The sequence below is a fragment of the Styela clava genome, chromosome 1 (genome assembly GCF_964204865.1).
Source record: "Styela clava chromosome 1, kaStyClav1.hap1.2, whole genome shotgun sequence".
Lineage (NCBI taxonomy): Eukaryota > Metazoa > Chordata > Ascidiacea > Stolidobranchia > Styelidae > Styela > Styela clava.
Window position 1 is genome coordinate 13,035,934 of NC_135250.1, and position 20,679 is coordinate 13,056,612.

At 35.3% G+C, this 20,679-nt stretch overlaps 2 protein-coding genes across 9 annotated transcripts in view; both read right to left on the bottom strand.

Moving 5' to 3' along the window:
* The window catches only part of LOC120340754 (uncharacterized), a 21,731-nt gene extending 7,153 nt beyond the window's left edge, over positions 1-14,578 (bottom strand). Inside the window, exons 1-17 of one of the 4 annotated variants that reach the window (XM_078110057.1) lie at positions 14,422-14,578; positions 13,837-14,009; positions 11,598-11,802; positions 11,144-11,290; positions 10,040-10,168; positions 9,726-9,839; positions 9,232-9,351; positions 9,048-9,161; positions 7,642-7,755; positions 6,518-6,631; positions 5,578-5,691; positions 5,133-5,294; positions 3,549-3,689; positions 3,009-3,134; positions 1,840-1,953; positions 1,442-1,561; positions 283-390 (exon numbers count right to left, since the gene is read on the bottom strand). In XM_078110057.1, the coding sequence (XP_077966183.1) occupies positions 283-390; positions 1,442-1,561; positions 1,840-1,953; positions 3,009-3,134; positions 3,549-3,689; positions 5,133-5,294; positions 5,578-5,691; positions 6,518-6,631; positions 7,642-7,755; positions 9,048-9,161; positions 9,232-9,351; positions 9,726-9,839; positions 10,040-10,168; positions 11,144-11,290; positions 11,598-11,802; positions 13,837-14,009; positions 14,422-14,473 (2,167 nt within the window). In that variant the 5' untranslated portion in view covers positions 14,474-14,578. The remainder of the gene's footprint in view (positions 1-282; positions 391-1,441; positions 1,562-1,839; positions 1,954-3,008; positions 3,135-3,548; positions 3,690-5,132; positions 5,295-5,577; positions 5,692-6,517; positions 6,632-7,641; positions 7,756-9,047; positions 9,162-9,231; positions 9,352-9,725; positions 9,840-10,039; positions 10,169-11,143; positions 11,291-11,597; positions 11,803-13,836; positions 14,010-14,421) is intronic. The other 3 variants (XM_078110061.1, XM_078110067.1, XM_078110071.1) reach the window with 3 other exon arrangements.
* Positions 14,579-19,340: 4,762 nt separating this feature from the next.
* The window catches only part of LOC120346223 (uncharacterized), a 34,115-nt gene continuing 32,776 nt past the window's right edge, over positions 19,341-20,679 (bottom strand). For 2 of the 5 annotated variants that reach the window (XM_039415938.2, XM_078110097.1), the window contains one exon: positions 19,342-20,040. In XM_039415938.2, coding sequence (XP_039271872.2) covers positions 19,744-20,040 — 297 coding nt within the window. In that variant the 3' untranslated portion in view covers positions 19,342-19,743. Of the gene's footprint in view, positions 20,041-20,679 lie in introns of all 5 variants that reach the window. The other 3 variants (XM_039415945.2, XM_039415929.2, XM_039415953.2) reach the window with 3 other exon arrangements.

The following is a 20,679-nucleotide window of genomic DNA, read 5'->3' on the forward strand; positions in this document are numbered from 1 at the left end:
AATTTTTGTGCGTTTACAAGGCATTGTTGGTATTTGTTTGTTATGGGTAAAAGATTAGAAGACACAATATTAAGGATAAACGCTCATTTTAATGCATTGGTCTTTACAACCTGCGGTAAACATTTTTTTTAAATTCGTTTTGAATCGACAAAGTATTTCGATTGAAATTTGTCTTCTGAAAGTAGCCTGGAATGGTCAGTGTTCTTGGTTAACTAATACCATTGTTTACTTTTGATATTTAAAGGAAGTTCCAGTAATAACAAGCATGACATTACAACTCACCACAAAATAATCCTGAAAATCCAGTGTCACATTTACAAAGGAACTTATTTTCCTCGTCAATACATTTCCCTCCGTTTTTGCATGGAGCACTATCACACTCATTTATGTCTAAACGTAATGAAAAACACACTAACTTTCATAGTAAAATATATAAACATTTATGTTCAATTCACAATATGATTAGGGCCGGATTAAGACGATGGAAGGCCATGAGGCCCCTCTATAATAATGACGTCATTGGGCAAACGGAATCAAGTATGACGCCATAATAGGCCCACCACAATTATGACGCCATTAATATATTTTTTCAATTAATTTGAATTACCCGATTTTGTTAAGGTAGAGCTTTTCAAATTTAAACAAATTCATTTGCTTGGCCGTGATTACTTTTTAAACGGTAAACATTTGGAACAAGAATTATTAACCTGATGTAAAAAAATTAAACAATTATCAGTTTTATAAAATTTAAATCAGTTATATTCTGGAGAAAACTGTAAAATTTAAAAATAAATGATAGTCCAAAATTGATTGTTGGTGCCCATAAGCTTCAGCCTACTTTGCCTAAATGTAAATCCGACCCTGATTATGATTTTTGCGGTATTCGGTGGAAGATACCGGGCCGGATCATTGCATACATATGTTGATCAATAGCCATCAATATAGTAAGTAGTACACATGGGAAACGCATATTGATCAGATATTCTATATATCCAACCATATGATTCTCGTAATCATGAGATTGATATATTAAATATTTTACCACGTTGGTTTTATGCAAAATATTTTGTATCACGGTATCCTGTTGCGTTAGTTTTCTTACATTATTAACATGACATTTTTTCAGGGCGCTCCCGTAGTATGTGAACCAAGATGGCGGACACCGGAACGAGGTATGTGTACCAGGTTGGGGTTAGGACATAATTTTATTCCAATTTTTTTTATATTAGTTCTATTACGAGTTCGAAGACTAGCCAAGTGAGTCCCGTAGTATTTGTACCTGTAATTATGGCCTAACCCTAACCGGGTACACATACTACGTCTCGGTGTCTGCCATCTTGGTTCACATACTACATGAGTACCTTTTTCAGTGTCTTTTACGTCTTTTTTTTTTTGTTTGTTTACGTAAAATCATTTGTGAAGACATTTTATTAAAATATACCAATTTCACAGTCGTCTCCAGTAAATCCTGGGTTGCATTCTTTTCTACATAAATAACTGTTGACTTTATCAATGCACTCAAGATCTTCTGAACATGGATTTGAAGCACATTCATTCACATCTATGAAACAGAAAAGATACAAGAAAAAATACGAAATGGTAATAAAACTTGTAAATAATATCGCAATAAAAAGTTTGAATATACACACAATGGCGTGAAGCGCCAAACATTATGCACAATAAATATGAATTTTCATAGTTACGTTACTACAATTATAGCAATAAAGAAAAGAAAATTACTAGCAAAAGAGTGAGATCTCATGGTGCGGTTTTCGATGCAACATATAAACATTAAAATTTTAATTAAGAGACGCTTATGGTACCGATATGATGTGGTACCTTTATCGCAGTTTTCTCCCGTCCATCCAGCAGCACAAGTACAAGTGTAACTTTCGTGCCACGCTATACATGTGCCAGCGTTTTTGCATGGGTTTGGAATACAAACGTTTTCTCCTGTATATATTATACATTACATCGATGAATTTATATAAAATAAAATATAGAAACGCTACTCATTTAAAATAATAGCTTACGACCCTATTGAATAGAGTGAAAGAATAGAGAATTTTTCACATGAATTATTTTAATTGAAAATTTATAGACTGACCTTATATTATAAATATATACATTTTAACTAATGCTTCTTAGTATAAAAGTCGTTTCATATTAAAAATATATGATAAAAAACACGACTAATTTATTGGATATACTACCATCTAGTGAGCATCTAATCTGTATCTGTTCTCTACAAATTTCTCGACGAAATGACTGAAATTTTCTAATGAAATATACTAATTATAATAATGATAATACGCTAAATGCCTTCTAAAGCAAAAAAAAATGCCATTATCCAAAAACTAAACAAAATTTTTCATTTCTTTTTTCGTATCACATCAAAATACAAAAATATTATTGCTCGTGTAACGACATATGACATAGATTGATGTCTCTTTACGCAAGATTTTTTATGACTATATTAGGTATTGAGCATTTTTTTCAGTTTCATGTGCATTGAAACATGTGCACATGAAAATAATTTGTATATCAAGACTTGGACAAACCACAATCATTTGAAACACTTCCAACGCGGAAAAATTACGTGCCATGGCCAAACAATATTCAAGGTATGTCTTATGGAAAAGGCTATCATTAGTTCATAATTATTTTTTAAATTTTGATCTGATTTTGCATTATTTGTCGCACAGTTTAGAAAAGTCCAGTGTTTCAGTGTTTCATTAGTTTGGAAACATGAATAAAAATATTTTTTTAAATACGTAGTATTTTGGTTTGTTAATGCCAATTTTTATATATATATATCATATTATATATGACAAAAATAAACGAACCATAGAGATAAAAATTAGATATAAGCTTAATTCATTCACACAACAAAAACAGACTATACTACTACTAATATAAAATCTGCTCTAACCTTTGTCTTCGAATACTAGAAGTTATTCTACGAAAACCGATGAACTATTGCTACTACTATTATTTTATATTCTGGCCTTCCTCGCAGAAATCTCCACTAAATCCATCTTGACAAATACAAAACACGGTTCCGTCTCCCATATCAACGCACTCTGCTTCATTCAAGCACGGTGCAGACGAACAAGGATCGTTTGGATCAAAATCTAGAAATTTGTTTGTGTCCTCATAACGGAAATGAAAAAATAATTGAGAATTCAGTTACTCTGAGAAACGACTTATATCACTAGAGGTGTCATCGTGGCTTTAGACTTTAGAGGCAACATCCTTGACACTTCCAGGATACCCGCGATTGTCATCAATCGAAGGAGGAGAATGCGGGTATGAAATGAATACAGAAGTTCGAATTGTGCACTTATTCATATATGAAACTTAACGTGAAACATTTCACGTGCGTTTTTTTTAAACATCAAATGCATAGCCAAAAAAGGTTAATAGTGAGGGCCGTATGCACAAAAACATTTACAATAAAATAAAAGATATTAGTGAAAAAGAAACAAAAACACCGTGGCTTCTGCAAAATACAATTCATTACCCATCATTTATATAATAATATAAACCTTGCTTTTCTGGTTCCTTAACTTTCGATTCACAAGTTTTCCCTTCCCATCCGTCATCACACTTGCATTCAAAATCCTCCTTTTTCTCAGTGCACGATCCGCCGTTTCTGCATGGATTTGGAACGCAATACTTTTTCTTTTCTAAAATTGATTTGATATTATGTGTACATGAAGAGTGGGGTGTATAAACAGTTATTATCAAATGTTAATCGCAACCTCGTGAAAATTCGTGTAGAATTGTTCTGCGAATTTCATAGTCGTGAATTTTCAAATTGAGAGTACTGTTTCTATATCTTGTGAACAAGCGTTAGTGGACCAGGATCGTGAAATACAAACTTAGGTGCTGATGAAATCATATTATAATACAAAATTGTCAAGGTAAAGAATGTTTCACCTGTGAGTAGCTGAAGAGATATTTATACCTGATGCATAAGTCTTCATAATATAACACAAATGACCTAGGTCCTAGACCAGTGGTTCTCAACCTGTGGTACGCGTACCACTAGTGGTACGCGGAACATGTTCAGGTGGTACGCGAGCAGTTTGAATTGCAACAATTAAACTTTTGAGTTCGCTAAAATATGCCGACAACGCTTTATCTTCCATACTCTATGTATTCGCTGTACGGCCTTTATGCATCTTTTCCCGGGCATCAATTACCTTGTTTATTTCCATAACCATAACCAATCAACAAAAAGTCAACAATGATGTAACAATTGCAATTTCTGCAGCCGTTCAGACACTTCTGTCCTCCAGGCAGATATTTAAGTATGGTTGTAAAGTAAACATTTGCATCGTTTTTGTAGATTTGGGGGTTTTCAGTCGTGTTTCGAAAAAATATTTGTGAATTAAATATCTTGATTATGTCTTCAAAGAAGCATTAATTTGTTTGCTGTAGTCAAAAAATCTCGCAATAGCTGCGATAGACTAGTCTAAACTATCAGTGCCTGTAAGCGTCACGTGAGGGTTTTAAACACGTAAACAAGCGCCAACACATCGAAACATTCTCAAAATAAGTATAAAATTTTTTGCAATAGTGAAGTACAGGAAGAATTTGTCTGGGGTCAAGGATCGGAGAAACGTTCTATGGACCAGCCTAGTCTTTAAAGATCGCCTGCTATTGTTCACGAACGAATAGAGATGGGCGTGTTTTCGTCGTCTTGCGAATTAGATCACAAAAAATGTAGTGTCACATTAATAAATGCTCCCATAGAACTTGTCTTGTGCCATTGTTCCCCACGCCCAAAAAGTTTTTTTTTTTTTGGTGGTACGCGGACAGAGTAAAATCAGTAAAGTGGTACGCGGTCAGTAAAAGGTTGAGAACCACTGTCCTAGATCTAAGGGATCGCTTAAGTGTTATTCAATTTTTGAGAGAGTCAATCATCAAATAACATTTTCCGAAGGTAAGAGTTTTGACTCAATGTTAAAATATTTTTCGGGACTGAAAATAGGTCAACGAATACTATCGTATAATAAACTTTGTAGCTGAAATTTTTGAAGCCGAATTTTCTCAACAACATCTCACGATTTTATAATTGTATTCGACAATAAAGAGTGATTGCCACATTTATTCCCTATGATCACCTGGTTTTGGTTTAGGAGTTGGTTTCGGTGTTGGAACAGATTCTTCCTTCTTATCACATGTCTTCCCACTCCATGGAGATTTACAAGAGCATTCGAAATCATTCAGTTTGTCTTTACAAGCTCCACCATTTTTGCATGGATTTGGAGAACAATCGTCAATATCTTAACATAATTGGAATAGGTATGTTATACTTGAAACGGAGATGGAGAGAATTCACGACTCACCAAAATTCCATAAAGTATTACCGATGCTGTAATGCAATTATAATAACTTTCTCCGTAACTAGTGTATTAAAGAATACTTACACTCGAATGACAAGTCAACCCCTTTGGTTAGGCCACTAAAAATGTGAGTAGTCATTCATTTACACTTACAATTGTCTGCTTATAACCCACCAGGCAAAAAAAAAACTTGCTTATGTGTTGCTTTGAAAGCAGTTCTTACTTGTCGAGCAAATTTCACCAGACCAACCCGGTTTACAATTGCAAATGAATTTATTGACTTCGTCAGTGCACTCGCCGTCGTTTTTACATGGATTTGATGCACATTCATCGATATCTAAATAAAGGGATCAAACCTTTCTTATTTTTAAGTGTTGTTTGCAATAAGCTGAGCTAGAACAAAATCGCGACTGCGTGCCAATACTCTGCATTGCATAGCATAATATCATCTAATTGCATTGATGCACAGTGTATCTAATTCTTTTTTTGAATAACCTTCCAAACTACTCTAAAATAACGAATTCATAACGAAAAGCAAAGTGTGATCTAGCTATCTTATTTCCTGTAACGTGAGCTACTACGCAGCATCAGCAACGAGGCCAACTAGCAAGCTTTGGATCTTCTGTAGCATCAGGGTATTCCAACCAATCTTTTTATACGGCTTCGCTATGGATTATATAATGATATAGCTATCCTATTTCTTGTAACGTAAGCTACTACGCAGCATCAGCAAGGAGGCAAACTAGCAAGCCCTGCGTCTTCTGTATAGCATCAGGGTATTCAACCTATCTTTTCATACGGTTCCAAATTGATAATGAGGTGATTTGTCACCAGTACTACGCAGAAAAGAAATTGAAGAAGAGATACAAGTGTTCGACGCACATGCATGCTATTTCACCTCACATTAGCAACTCCGAAGAATAATACAAATCTGTCCAATCTCATATCAAGTTTTTTTTGGAAACCCGCCTTCAGGATACAGAAAATGTCCAACCACACATGAGATAAGCATCAAACTGTCGTTGGTGTTATGCAGATATTTTTCGCAAAAATGCTTGAAGGTTTTCGTGAGGAAAATTCAAGCTACTAGTCCTACTACTGAGCAGTGAGCAACGTGGACTAAAGCAAAAACTGCAAGCTGCATGTGGCTAATTATAGCTTACTTGTCGAGCAAACCTCGCCAGACCAACCAGATTCACACTCGCATGAAAATTTGTTGACTTCATCGGTGCATACACCACCGTTCATACACGGGTTGGATGCACATTCATCGATATCTTAAAATAGACAACGTTACAAATATCTACATACAGTTAGATCCGACTGTATCTCCAATGCTTTCTAGACAGCAAAGGAGACACATAAGGCTTTTCTGCTAAAAATACAATAATAGTATTAGAAGTGCCTCATATATTAACCTACAGTTTCAAATAAAGTATTCTTTGCTAGTCCCATATTATTTAGACTATGAAATACCAGATATCGACAATGACATTAGCCAAGTTGATGTTTTTCGCTTACACTGGTCACTGATTTGTTGGCAGAATCGTTTGTTTTGGAATGTAAATTCACACGAATAAATCGGGCCTCATTCATTTTCAAAAATTCATTTCTATAAACTTGAGTAAAAAGTTGAAATCATCCGCAAAATTTTCTATAAAAGTGATGGTTTTATTCAGCGCAAACGACCCAAATACCTTGCAGTTATATGCCTCGTGTTAACAAGTTGACTTCATGTACCCACATTCAATATTATTTGCCCAAAGATCGAGAAATACTTTAGGTTAATGGAATAAATATATATAAATAATTTAAAAGTGGGTATAAAAAGTACGTTGCTACCAAAACTATAGACGATTGTCTAACTCGCCTACGTACTATCACTACGCAACGTCAGCAAAGAGGCAAACTAGTAAGCTTTGTCATCTGGCGAAGGCCCATCGTATATCCGATTTATGCAGTCTTCCGTCGTATGTTTTTATAACATGTGATGTTATATAGCCGATACTATACTATGCTGAGAAGAAACTGAAGAGTAAGTGCGATTGTCAGCCAACAATGTATGAATACGTTTATCTCGCATCAAGAAATCCACAGGATACCAAACACGCTCATCATCCAGCTTTTTATAATAGAATCTGCCCAGCAATATTTAAACAAATAAAAGTTGTAGTTGATGATCATTGGAGTTGCCATCTCTGAGAGATTGGAAAGTTTTACAAGAAAAGTTCAAAGAACTACCTTGCAGGATCGACTAAAGCAAGCAAAATTGGAATCTCGATCTTACTTGTCGAGCAAACGTCGCCAGACCAACCAGATTTACATTCGCATGAAAATTTGTCAACTTCATCGGTGCATACACCACCGTTCATACACGGGTCGGATGCACATTCATCTATATCTAAAAGTACACAACTGCTTATTTAAACACCGATTTTCGTTTGTTAAAGTTGGCATCGGTACATCAGAATATCAGGTGTATACAGTCCTACTAAGTTAATAGATTCTGTCATTGTATAGAAAAAAAGTTCGTAAAATTAAATGCATATAACGACCATAATATGGATACCTAACCGATATATATATATATCCAATATTCATATATAAGCGGTCAGCGTCAAATGTACTTTTATAAGATATCTGCTCTTACACCAATGAGTTTACTATGAGTCGTTATTGAACACGAATTTGGGGCAAAAATACGGGACAGTGCAGATTTGGCAAGCCAAACATACCGAGGTTTGTTACCGAGACTCAGTAGAAGCTTAACACTTTTCATACCGTTGCGGGCAGATAATGGGCATCAGAAGTAGCTGTGAATCTTATTAAAATATACATTATTGGTCTTTGCTCTAAATAATGAAAAGTACTTCAACTCATTAGAACTTAGAAAACTTGCACTATGTTTTGTGTATTTTTAATGATTCAACGACAGTACAGTTAGGTGTTAAATGAACGTTTGGTTCATACTTCATATCATAACTATGATATAATTATTTTTTTCTCTCTATCTAATCTAGTTGAGTGAGTTGCAAACCAGCTGCCTCCGTTAAAAAAATTTGTATTGATATCAAATAAAAATAGATATTTATGACTGTCATACTGCATAACCGGGACATTTAGGTCTACCGGTCGGGAAGGCGGAACAACTTGCTAAAATCGGAACTCATCTATAGATCGTTTTGGTATTATGTTGCTGTTGTCAGAATTCTTGTTATTGCTGGACCAATTGCATTAAAATTTTCAGTGGTTGAAGATTATTGTTGTCGCTAGAAGGGTATTACTTTGATTTATCTTGAAAATATTTGTGGATCATATGGGATTCGTTTTTATGTGTGTAATGACGTCATCAAATTCAAAAATTGCGCACCTTGACATTCTATCAAAAGACGTATTCATCCGATGAACTAATTTTTATTTCGATGTTAGTGGGAAAATAAATGGAATAAATGTGGTTGATTGAAACGGTTGCCATGAGGCTATTACTTTTATTATTCAAATTTTTTTCCGAGTCATATGGGACACGATATTTCATCCATTATGCCTTTTCGTTTTGCTAAGGGAACTCTGTGCTTAAGGTTTTGTCGGTACTGGCACCGTTATCACGAATTCGTTATCATGTGATTAATAAAGATGGGGAATTGTCGACAGTCAAGTTATAATAAATAATTCATAATGGTTAACTGTACTTACTAGTATCACACGAATCACCAGTCCACCCAGCCTTACAATTGCATGTAAACGTATTTAGTCCATCAGTACATTCACCGCCATTTTTGCACGGATTGGGTGAGCAGTCATCAATATCTGAATATTCGTAACGAATTTAGAGTAGGGCTAGGCGGTAATAGATAAACGGAAACAAAACGAAACATACCCGTATCACATGTAACACCAGTCCATCCTGCTGTACATTGACAAGTAAATTTGTCCTCGCCGTCAACACAAGATCCGCCATTTAAGCACGGATCAGATTCACACTCATTGACATCTATTTCTAGCATTCAAAAATATTTCAGTTATTAGTTTTAGTCCAGACTATTGTACATTGTTAGACTAATTAATTAATCAAAAAATTACTGGGATACATATGAGGTTGTTGGTGGTTTTGAATTGATTTCATTAAAAGATCATATGTTCACAGTAGCCTACGTATAGAATATATGTATTCATTTCTCAGTAGACTACCACACGCTCACCAAATGCAATGTAGATATATCTTATACTAATACATATCAAACTATATTGAAGTAGAACACATTATGTACTGTGTACAATATATTTTCCACAAACAATTCTTTAATTACCACATATCATATATATATATATATATATATATCATATATTTAAAAAATGTACAATATCAATTACTTTTGTCACATGTATCTCCTTCCCAGCCACCAAGACAGTTACATTTGAACTTGTTTAATAAATTTTCACAGCTGCCCCCATTCTGGCAAGGATTCGATGAACATTCATCAATATCTGATATTAATGAAAATAAGTAAAAGTCACACAAGATTAAAAAGCTGCAAGTTTATTTGTCGCTCACATTCACTCTCTTCGGGATTAGGAAATAAAAGGGAGAGGGTGCGAATTCCGAGTCGCTTTTTATTCTACATTCTGTTATCCAGCAAAACGCAAACTTTTGATAAAAAAATTGGTAATCCCATTGACGAAAATACCTTGTTCGCAATTTGTTCCTTCCCAGCCCTCAACACATTGACATCGGTAATTATCGCCATCATTTGTGCATGTCGCCTCATTTTGACACGGATTAGACTCGCAAGGTTCGGCCTTTGGTTCAGGTTTTTCTATAAAAAGAAACACGGATGGTAAAATGTCTATAAACTTTCACTAGATTTCACTCTACGCTATCCAGTAGGTTCTTTTTTCAAAATCAAAACCTTTGGGTTTGTGCCTAGATTCGAGAACTTTTTATCCTGAACATCATCATTACATGTTGGAAATGAGTCGATTTTTCTCTACGTACATTTATGAAGAGTTTCTTTCGCCAATTTCTAATCTAAATTTAATGGAACATGGGAGCTCAAAACGCCTTTTATTATGCATTCAATATAAAAGGGCGCCTTCAATTAAAAAACAGACCAATCACGAATTCATAATTCAAATACTAGAATATCATTCATTTATCAATTTAATATCAAAAGTACATATAGATTGCCATAATATATATCATTCAAATTGACATAACTATTATAGTACCTCGTGACACAGCAAATAGAAATCACTAGTTTCCAGGTAGCATTTTGTAAGTCAAACGCGTTTACAAAGTTTTTATTCAATCAGGCAAAGTTTTGAATAAAACACGTTGTACGTGAAGTATCGTAGATCTATATTACTTGTATAGTAAAGTTTTCAATATGTACTTGCTGCAAAAATGAACAATAATGGCAACAGTATGATGTATTCATCGAAATGCTGAAGCCAGCGAGATCAAAATGATCTCTTCAAACATTATATTTGGCTTATCTTCAGTTATGTAGCGGCTGGTGAAAAGAACTTTTTTGGATATTTACTTTTTTAACAGATCAAAGGATACGCATCGGCATATTGGAATAGCCAATCGAGGATTGTATTTCTTTTGAAAAAATAAACTCAAACAATATTTGATGTTTGAAACTTTGCAAACAATGATAACAAGTTCGATGTTCGGATTCAAACCCATGTGTAATTATTAAACGTTTATTAGGCACAATATGACTGGTATGTATGTGGTTGTCCAATCTAATTTGAAGTTTGGGGTAAATAATAAACAGAGTACATGCCTATCTTGATTTCACAGTCCTTTCCGGTATATTCTGCGAGACAAGTACATTTGTATCCATATCCATACCGCACGTTATTACACTTTCCACCATTCTTGCACGGATTTGATCGGCAAGCATCAGGTGTTGGAAGAACATTTCGCATTACTAGAAAATGACAAAAAATAGCAGTTTTTTGGTACAAAGTTGATATTGCTTCAAATCCAATAATACACAGGATTATTTACTGAGACTAATTTTACAAGCCAAAAGATTTATTTTGTTCCTTTTCTCAATTACTGCTGAAAATCAGTATATTTCCAGAAAGTTTCCAGATTCCAGCTGTGTGCGATATCTAATATAGCTGGCTAGTATGAAATAAGAAACACGGAGTAACAAGTGGTGAATGCATGTGTCGTTGCGTTTGACAGTTTTTCTAAATTAATTTCGAAGAAGTTTATATTTAACATCTCGCCTTGATACATGATAAAAAATCCTCGAAAATTGTTCTTTTCATCTGTTTTGAATGTCATCTTCACGGGACCAGAGCCATATGCGGGACCAGGAGTCTGTAATCCGCAATAGGTATCTTCCTCTTCTTTGTTAGAAAACAATATTTTAACAAAATCTTTATCGCAAGTTTTCCCGTCTCCTTCAAGTTTAAAGTCTCGGAATCGGAACTGAATTTTTCAAAACATATTGAAATTCAGAAAACGCCATTGGATAAAGTATATTTCAATTGTGTGTCAAATAATAGAGTGGAGCTGTAAAAATTTTATCTATTTCCGGGGGAGAATTTGTTCGAGCTAGGAACTAGAGCAGTGGTTGACAAACTTCATGTACTTGCGGGCCAAATATCAACTTTTTTGGTAGCACGCGGGTCGCATAATTCCGCCTTCAAAGAATCGCCACATTGAACTTCAAATTATGGCGCATTCGCACATCCTATTGCTGCGTTAAAAGCCTGCCACAATGAGTTGTGTATGTGGCGTTTTTTGATATAATATCCAACAATACATTGTTTTTATTTACTTATTATCAATGTGAAGGATGATGTGTTTATGGCAAAATCCCGTAACTGCGATGCTGACTGGGCATTTTGTTATAACTTCAAAGTGTAATGCGTTCAAGATAAAGCTGCTCCCAGCAATAGGAGATTCCGAACGTGCAGATTACACGTTTTGTACTGTCCCACAGATGAGCTGTGGCGCAATTTCAGGATCTCGGGGTCAAATTTTCAACACATTTCGTAACGAGCTTAACATTAAATCCCTTAATATCTGCAATGCAGACTGGGCATATCGAGCAAACTGGTTTTGAAATGTGCTAGGAAGAAAAATATTTTCCGCCCGAGCACTTTGAAATGTTCGACCCTTGTCGCGAACTTCCCTCCGTTTCCCAGACAATTTTGCATTTTAAAAATCGAAATTAATTCGAATAACATACAACTGACGCCAGGTATTACAAAACAAGCGCCGTACACCAGCACTTGTTACCACATAAATTTGTGTAGAGACAATAATAAATTTAGGATTATTTTTTGTTTTATGTATAAAATGTTGGGTCGTTCGAGGGCCGCAATAAATTAGCTCGCGAGTCGCATTTGGCCCGCGGGCCGCAGTTAGACGACCCCTGAACTTGAGATTCGATTTTAATACGATTCAAATCACCAAACAGTCGTGTTTTGCTCACTGACTCTTTTATTTTTGCGAAAATTCACAGTTCTGAAACGTTGCGGGTGAAGTACCAGATATTTTTGATAACGTGCTATATGGCCGATATAAATCTATAAACATATGCATTAACTGTCAATCAAATGTATTTACAAATGTATCCAATCAACTTGCATAAACTGCAGGGAACTCAATAATTTGAATCTTATAGCATTTGGCATAATTTCTTTCACGGTTCTCTCGATTTGATTTACGTTTCCAAATTTTCCTCTGTACGTATTTAAATTTAGCTAAATTATTTGACGTTTTTTGACGCCATCTGCTGCTGAACTCAGCATTTATGGTGTCGCTGACACGATGACTTGATTTTCTTTCGCGGCTCCTCGTTAATTGCAGTTGAAACATTGTGTGTCTGTTTTTTTTTCTTTTGCCTTGGTTTAGTATTGTTTGTGTGTACAATGTTTCATGCACGACGAAAATAAATTATCTGAATCTGGTTCATTAATTTAGATCCCCGTCATTGTCATTCGCTCGCATGTTTGCTGCTACGCTCCCCGAACATGCAGCTATATCCATTGTATGATGTCACATCACATCAAAACATCTTGAATCACAGTAATTGAATGTAGTCTATATATTTTCGTCATTAGTTAGAGTCTCGAAAATGACCATTTATCATAAACTAAATCAACGTGACCACATTTTACTAGCGAGTAGATCAGTGGAGCTATGTTAGTAACATTAGCTAGTTTTTGTGATCCACCACTTCATCAAAATCCTTGACAAACATGCTGAGCTCAAGTCATTAAAACAATATTTTATACATTTTCAACCTCATTGAAGTAATTTGGTTTTTAATCGCCAATTACAGTGAAATTCCATGAAAAATATAAAGTTTTCTTTTGATTGTGAACTTGTTTTAATTAAGTCAATACGAATATTCCTAACACTTGGAACAGCCAAAAATGGTTTCTGACAGGACGGGAAACGAAAGTAAAACCTCGAATAAACATTCGGATAACTAAATGTTGGTATACTCACGTTTATACGGTCTGTTGGACCAAAATGAAAAGTCCACACACATACTAAGTTACTGGCGTATTGTGCTGATCTCATGTAATCTGGAGAAAACAGTCTTTGGAATCCTCGAGGATTTCTTCGATCCAAGTTTCTGACTGATATGTCACCACCACATGCTTGGCTTGTACACACGTCTACAAAAACATGCAAGTTAAATAGCCTGGACTTCTTTTGACGATTTTCGTAATGATTTGTTTTTCCACATAATTAGATATGCAGTATTTTTGCTCTGGACAATTGCGACCAAATTAGCTTGCTATTTTAAACCATTGACCTAAATTTATTGATATAAATTTAACAAGTTTGTGGCCAGAGAATCGTAATGCGACGATGAGAATGATGATAAGCGGTAGGCTTACAAAGATTATCACATTGCCTGTATTAAAAAGAATACACTTAAAAATTAATGCCGAGAACTATCATGATAAGTAGCCTTTTCGTCCAAACTCACAATTTTGGGGTATGAGCTTATGCAGACACGTTTTTGTTATAAACCGACAGCAATTTTAAAAACGTGCACATGAAAAATACGAAAAAAAAACTTACCAAAGTTGATGAAAAAGACAGCAATGAAGCATAAACATGATATTTCATTCATGGCACAAAATTAATCAAATAAATGAAATAGGACTCAAAACAGGTATCAGAAAATTGCAACACATTGGATACATTTACATATTGTACTGCAATGTAAGTAAACTTGATTAAATATAATAACATAAAGTTTTTACAATCTGAGTGTTCTGATATGCTACTCATTAAAAAGTAAAGTGTAAAATAAAGTTAAAGTTCATCCATTTTACCCAATCCATTTTTGACTCAGATGATATATACTATATATATAGGCCTACAGTATATATTAGACGCATAGCTGTTTATTCAGAATTAAATTTTCAAACGATAATAAGAAATATCCGATTCATACGGAATGTTAAATATAGTTAAAGTTAAAGCTAGATTCCAGCAATCGAGGGCATGGACCCCGCCTAACAACATTGATTTAAAATATCATCAAATCGCATTCGTCAGTAATAAAAATTTGTACAGACGGCGTTTGACATATTTCAATGGTACTTCACTAGCGAAAGTATTTATTTATTACATTTTCGTAGAAAAACCTACTTTCAGCCGCTGTGTAAATATAGACTGTCACAGCCAATGGTACAATTACATAACGTCACGCTAATAACCGAATTGCGTAAGTCATTTTTAGCAGTTTTGAGAAAAACGTAAAAAACTTGTATTGTTATGCCATTTAGAGTCAATAATTTACCATGGTTCAATTTTTTGATCGTAACCGGATTTAAGTTAATTTGTATGACGCAGTTATGTGACGTCATAATGGCGCACTGTGACTTAGGCAGAAATGTGTCTATGGCTTGGGGACATACGCAATTTTGCAACTTGACTATATGCACCAGTCCTGAAAACCAAAGAATCCAAAAACGAATGTAATTCTCGGTATCTACGATGTCTAATCCCCAAAGTAGCTAATCTGTTTCAACTACATTATTTTTCATGTTTAAAAATATATATTTCATCAATATAACACGCTCTACACACCCGCCCGAAATAAGACTAATATTAAATATAAAGAATAAAACAGCAATGTACCCTTATACAAGAGCCAACCAAGGGGAATTGGACTCAGACAGTGAATATCACAAGTGCGCGCCTTCCTATACTGAAGTATAAATTCAAATTTATAAGCGCTAAGCTAGAATCTGAGATGCAAAAACTCGAAAATCCTTCGCAGAGGTTATTTGCCTTTGTGACATCACAATAGTCCTGTGGTAACAATGATAATTCATTATGACGACACAATTGCACAAATCTGCATGTCATACAAAATCTCCATTTTTATGGGTTTCGGAATTCTTAAAATAAAATTTGAGTTAACAGACAGGTGCGCAGCATTACACAAATACCTGTTTTATAAAAAACTCAAAACCGCCGAAAATGACTTACGCAATTCGGTTATTAGCCTGACGATATGTAGGATGGAATATCTATCACGTACATGGAAAAGTATGAATAAATATCTAACTCGCCGTTCGCCGGATTTAATGCTGCTCGCCAAACGTTGATATTGTCGCAGGATACAAAAGACCATTCACAAAACTACGTTGGTATCCTAGCAATTTTTGTTTCCTGAAATCCTGAACGAACCGCCTGAAATGCCACCTCTTGGATTTGTCACGGAATAGACATATATATATAACTTCTGTAACTAGAAATGCGCCAATGAAAGTTAGTTTTCCGTACCCGATTCCGGTACTTGTCAATATTCGTCCTATAAGTACATACTCTTACGAATCATTGACGTATATATATGTTTTATTTATCTCTTGAACGATAATATATGAACCTATCATATTGTTTTGATTAAATTATAATATTTTTGACTTATATCGCCTTGAAAATAGTCATTTCAGAGTCACTGAGTTTCCATGTGGTTTTGGCAGACAAACATACATGGAAACAATCCCCTAAGTCAGTGGTTCGCAAAAATTTTGTCTCTCACGGAGCACCTTGAAAAAAACAAATTTATTTGGAGCACTTGGAGCATTTGAATAACATTTGACACCTCAATGGAAAGCATTTCAAGCTCGAATTACTACACTACATCAACTTCTTTATTTAAACATTTCAAGTTCGAAAAATGAGCAGTCACGTTAGGTTTACAGATTTCTATTTGGGGATTCTTGTTCACACATGAATGAAAATCATTGGAGTGGAAAAGTGTGACCAATCAGATTAACCGAGGGAATAAAAAATTCCACTGTTAGCAATTATTGGTATAACCTGCAAGAATAAGCTTATTAAAGTTTTATCCATGAATTCTTTTTATGTCGGAATAGGATACTTTTCCTATATGCGCAATAAACCTACGCAAGGGCGCAGCCAGGCCGTTCAAAGTCGGAGATTCAAAATTCCCGTATAGCCCCATAGACTCACGAGGGAGAAGAAGCATGTTTGTTACAGTAATTTCCTTTTTTTGATACCTTAGAAAGGCTCGAGAAAGACTGATGGTTGTTTGGAGGCCAATATTATGATTTTGAATTTAATGATCAGCAACATAGGGTCTGGCATATCACTCCCTGACAAGTAAAATGGCACGATTAGCTTGGTAGTTGATCAAATTGTCCTCCACAGTTCATTTATATAAATTCGCTCATCTTTTACAAAACATTAGATTAAACAAATAATCACAACTTTAACCTGGCTACATGTGGTTCCACCACCACAACTTGGATATTTGATCATCAAAAATCAGCATCCACCCTGAGCAGTGTTTCCCAACTCGAGTCCGCGGTCTCAAATGAGTCCGCAGAGCGTTTAAATGAGTCCGCAACGAGTCAGAAAGTCACTGCGGGCCGCAAACGTTTTCGCGAAACTTAATCAACTATCAGCCAAGTTAGGATTTGCGTTAGAATTTACAAAAAAAAAAACATAAAAAGTCGGTTTATTCACATGGCTTTAATCGCGTCAATAATTACTGGTTACTGAGTAGGGCTGGGCATATATTCGAATATTCAACTATTAGAATAGCACATTTACTAATCGAAAATTTGGTAACACGTGACGCGACAGGTCACTTGCGAGTCGCTTAATCAAACGGTTGGATTTCACAACTCACTTGTGGATCTCCGACGAAAACAGAGTCTGTACCCGCTTCGATAGATTCGGAATAGGTGTTTCTCGCGAGTTCGTACAACGGGGAATAAATTATTTTTCTGGTAGGTGTAAATGGTGGCAACCCAAATTTTCTAAATTGAAAAGCGGCCCGCGACCGATTGAAAACGCAAAATTTCGGGTGCTACCGTAGTAGACGCACCAGGTCATTTTCCTTTAGGATTCTCTGCTTTACTGCCTCCACATTAGTAATGTCGCACAGTAAGTACGCGCAGTAGTGATGTCGAATTCACACAGATTTGTCGAATTCACAAAAATACGAATCAAAACAAGATAAAATCGGGCACTTTACCACGCATTTTTGCGTCCACGGATTGTCATGGTATTTTTTGAGTCGTATTGCTCTTATTTCGTCAACACAACCGCAGATTAAAAGAATCACACATGTGGATGAATTGAATATTTTATGCAACAGAAAAAATCATTGAAAAGTCGGCTCTTTTAACGCGGGACGTATACGCGACGATTACTTCAGAAGTTGTTCGCGAGAATTTCAAGGCGATAAATATGTATTTTCGATTTACTAATATATAATATATATACTTTAAATATATTTTTAATAAATACTAAATTAAGTTGTACATTCTGGAAATTTATAGCAAATAGTATGATTTTTTCTAACAGCGATAACAAATTCACAAGATTGCAAAAAATATGTATGAAAGCTGAATATAATCAGGCAATATATTCTCTCATTATTATGTTCGCAGATGGCAGTGGAATTTTAAAAAAAGTAATGCTTTCATCTTGTCGTAAGTCGACGCAACCGCGAGTTACCATGATGAACACAATTAAATTAAAATAGAAAGACATTTTGAATTATCGTCGTTGTCATGGATTGAATATTGTGCGATAGAAAAGTCTATTATACACCAAAAAAGTCGACTCTTTTAACAAACGCGTAATTGCGGCGAATTTCCTATTTTGAAATTCATTAAAATTCTGTTGTGTTTGGTTTTATTGCTTCTTTACACAGAGTACGGTTGCAATAAACGCACCTCGAGTCCGCAAAGGTTTTCGCCGGTGAGAAAATAGACCACAACCAAAAAAGGTTGGGAAACGCTGACCCAGAGCTATCTAAATTAGACAGATTACCAAACGAACTTGACTACAATAAACACACGAAGAAAGTCAGGAATCTGGGAAACGCGAATTGGTATATAAAAACGTTCGAATTATGATAAAATGTCCACTCATTTAATTTATAATTGAATAATTACAATCCGAAAAAGATAAAAACGCCAATATGTGAACAGATTGGGCCAAATACACCTAAATCACGACACAAAGGAAACTTATAATTCAGGAGTTGGAGCATGTGTTTGTGATGGTACCTATCAAGTGTGACATCATCGGAGTGTTGGTGTATGCTTAGAAAATTTGTTGATGAAAAGTACAGAGTTTGTACCTCGCTGAAATTGACGCAAAGTCGCTTGTCGAAAAAACATATGTTAAATTTGCGTTTGCTCTTTGGGAGGTAGGGGGGCCAATGCCCTCTTGGCAACACCTATGGCGGCATGGGAAAACCTTTTCGCTGGTGTCATAAATTTCATTGTGTAATAATACTCATTCATTGCGTTTACTCTGTGTAATTTTCACAAGTACGTTGTTTGTTGTCAGATTACTCACCTGGGTGGGAACTACTGCTCTAGAGCGCAGACCTGCACGTCGTACGGCCCGCGAAAGTTTTTTTACTTTACATATAGGTAGTTTGGCACCCCGACTATTATTCGGCACACCGACTATTATTCGGCACTATGATTCTTTGCTACATCATAATGATTCTTTGCTACATCATAATATCTCATGCGCTATCCGGGACAACTGCATGGGAACGCGTGCACCACTACAAAATTCAACAATTTTATAACAAAGAAATGTTTAATCAGAATTGGCGTTACAAATCACACTTTCCATTAGAAAATCCACATGAAAATTCCAAAAAACTGGAATTATCCATAAGACGCAGATTTAAAAAAAAATGGAAAATAACACACATATGACAAAGCTAATTATGCGTCAATTCAACCCTCGCTTGTCAAGAATGATGCAGTGGATAAACTACAACTTAGAAAACTACAAGAAAAGCAGCAAAGATGACATGACACTTCATCAATTATGCAGTGGACGGGAGACAAACGTAAAAACAAAATGAGCAACACAGACCAATGCTCAAGTCAGTTTCTTTAACACCACAACTGCAACTTTTGATGATTCGGATGAATCTTCCAATTTTATCTGCGGTGTCATCATATTGTCTTTGATACTAAAATTACAGGGTATACGCCTAGGGCGCATGCTTGGTGGTTTATATACAAAAGATAGTTCCTCATCATCAAAGTAGTTTCTATTACATTCCAACCAATCATCTTCATTACTGTCTTCACTCATTGAAGATATCTTCCGTTTCCTGATTACCTTTTTTCTAGGCGTTTCCGTCACGAACTGTTTTCTTGTGTTGTTTGCTTCCTGAAAACATATCATATTTTACAGAGTGGTTTCCAGCAGAATGATTGATAGTAATGCACGGACAAGTTCTCAAACAGTGGGGTACGCCCCACGATAGGGGCGAAGACAATTTTCTGAGGGGGGGGGGGTGAGACTATTTAAAAACGTTGCTCTGCTAATTTTATTATCATTTTCATCAACATACTTTTGCGAAATTGGATTTTCCACACTGGTACACGTGCAGACAATAACCCGGAACCAGATAACTGTTAAAAACGTTAACCGTCTTGCCAGCTACAAACAACTGCACTAATAAAAATAACAACGCATTTGGCGTGTTGTTGAAACTTTTCATTTATTTCATTATTTACGTTCCATCCAAACATATTTTCAACGTGTTTTTGGAATAAAACATAGTTTTGCCTTACTACCTGTTATTTGTAGATTATTGCTAGCTAGTCATTTTTGAGGTGGGGTGCGAGACTTGACAAATTCTAAAAAGGGGTCGTGGTTTAAAAACTTTGAGAACCACTGGTTTAGCCATTAGCGAATACTGGGATACTAAAAAACTTTTCAAGAAACATGTACTTTTATAGTCCTTTACATTCCCGATAATCTCACTACTATGGAAAACAAAAAGAATTTCCTGGAGCGTAATTT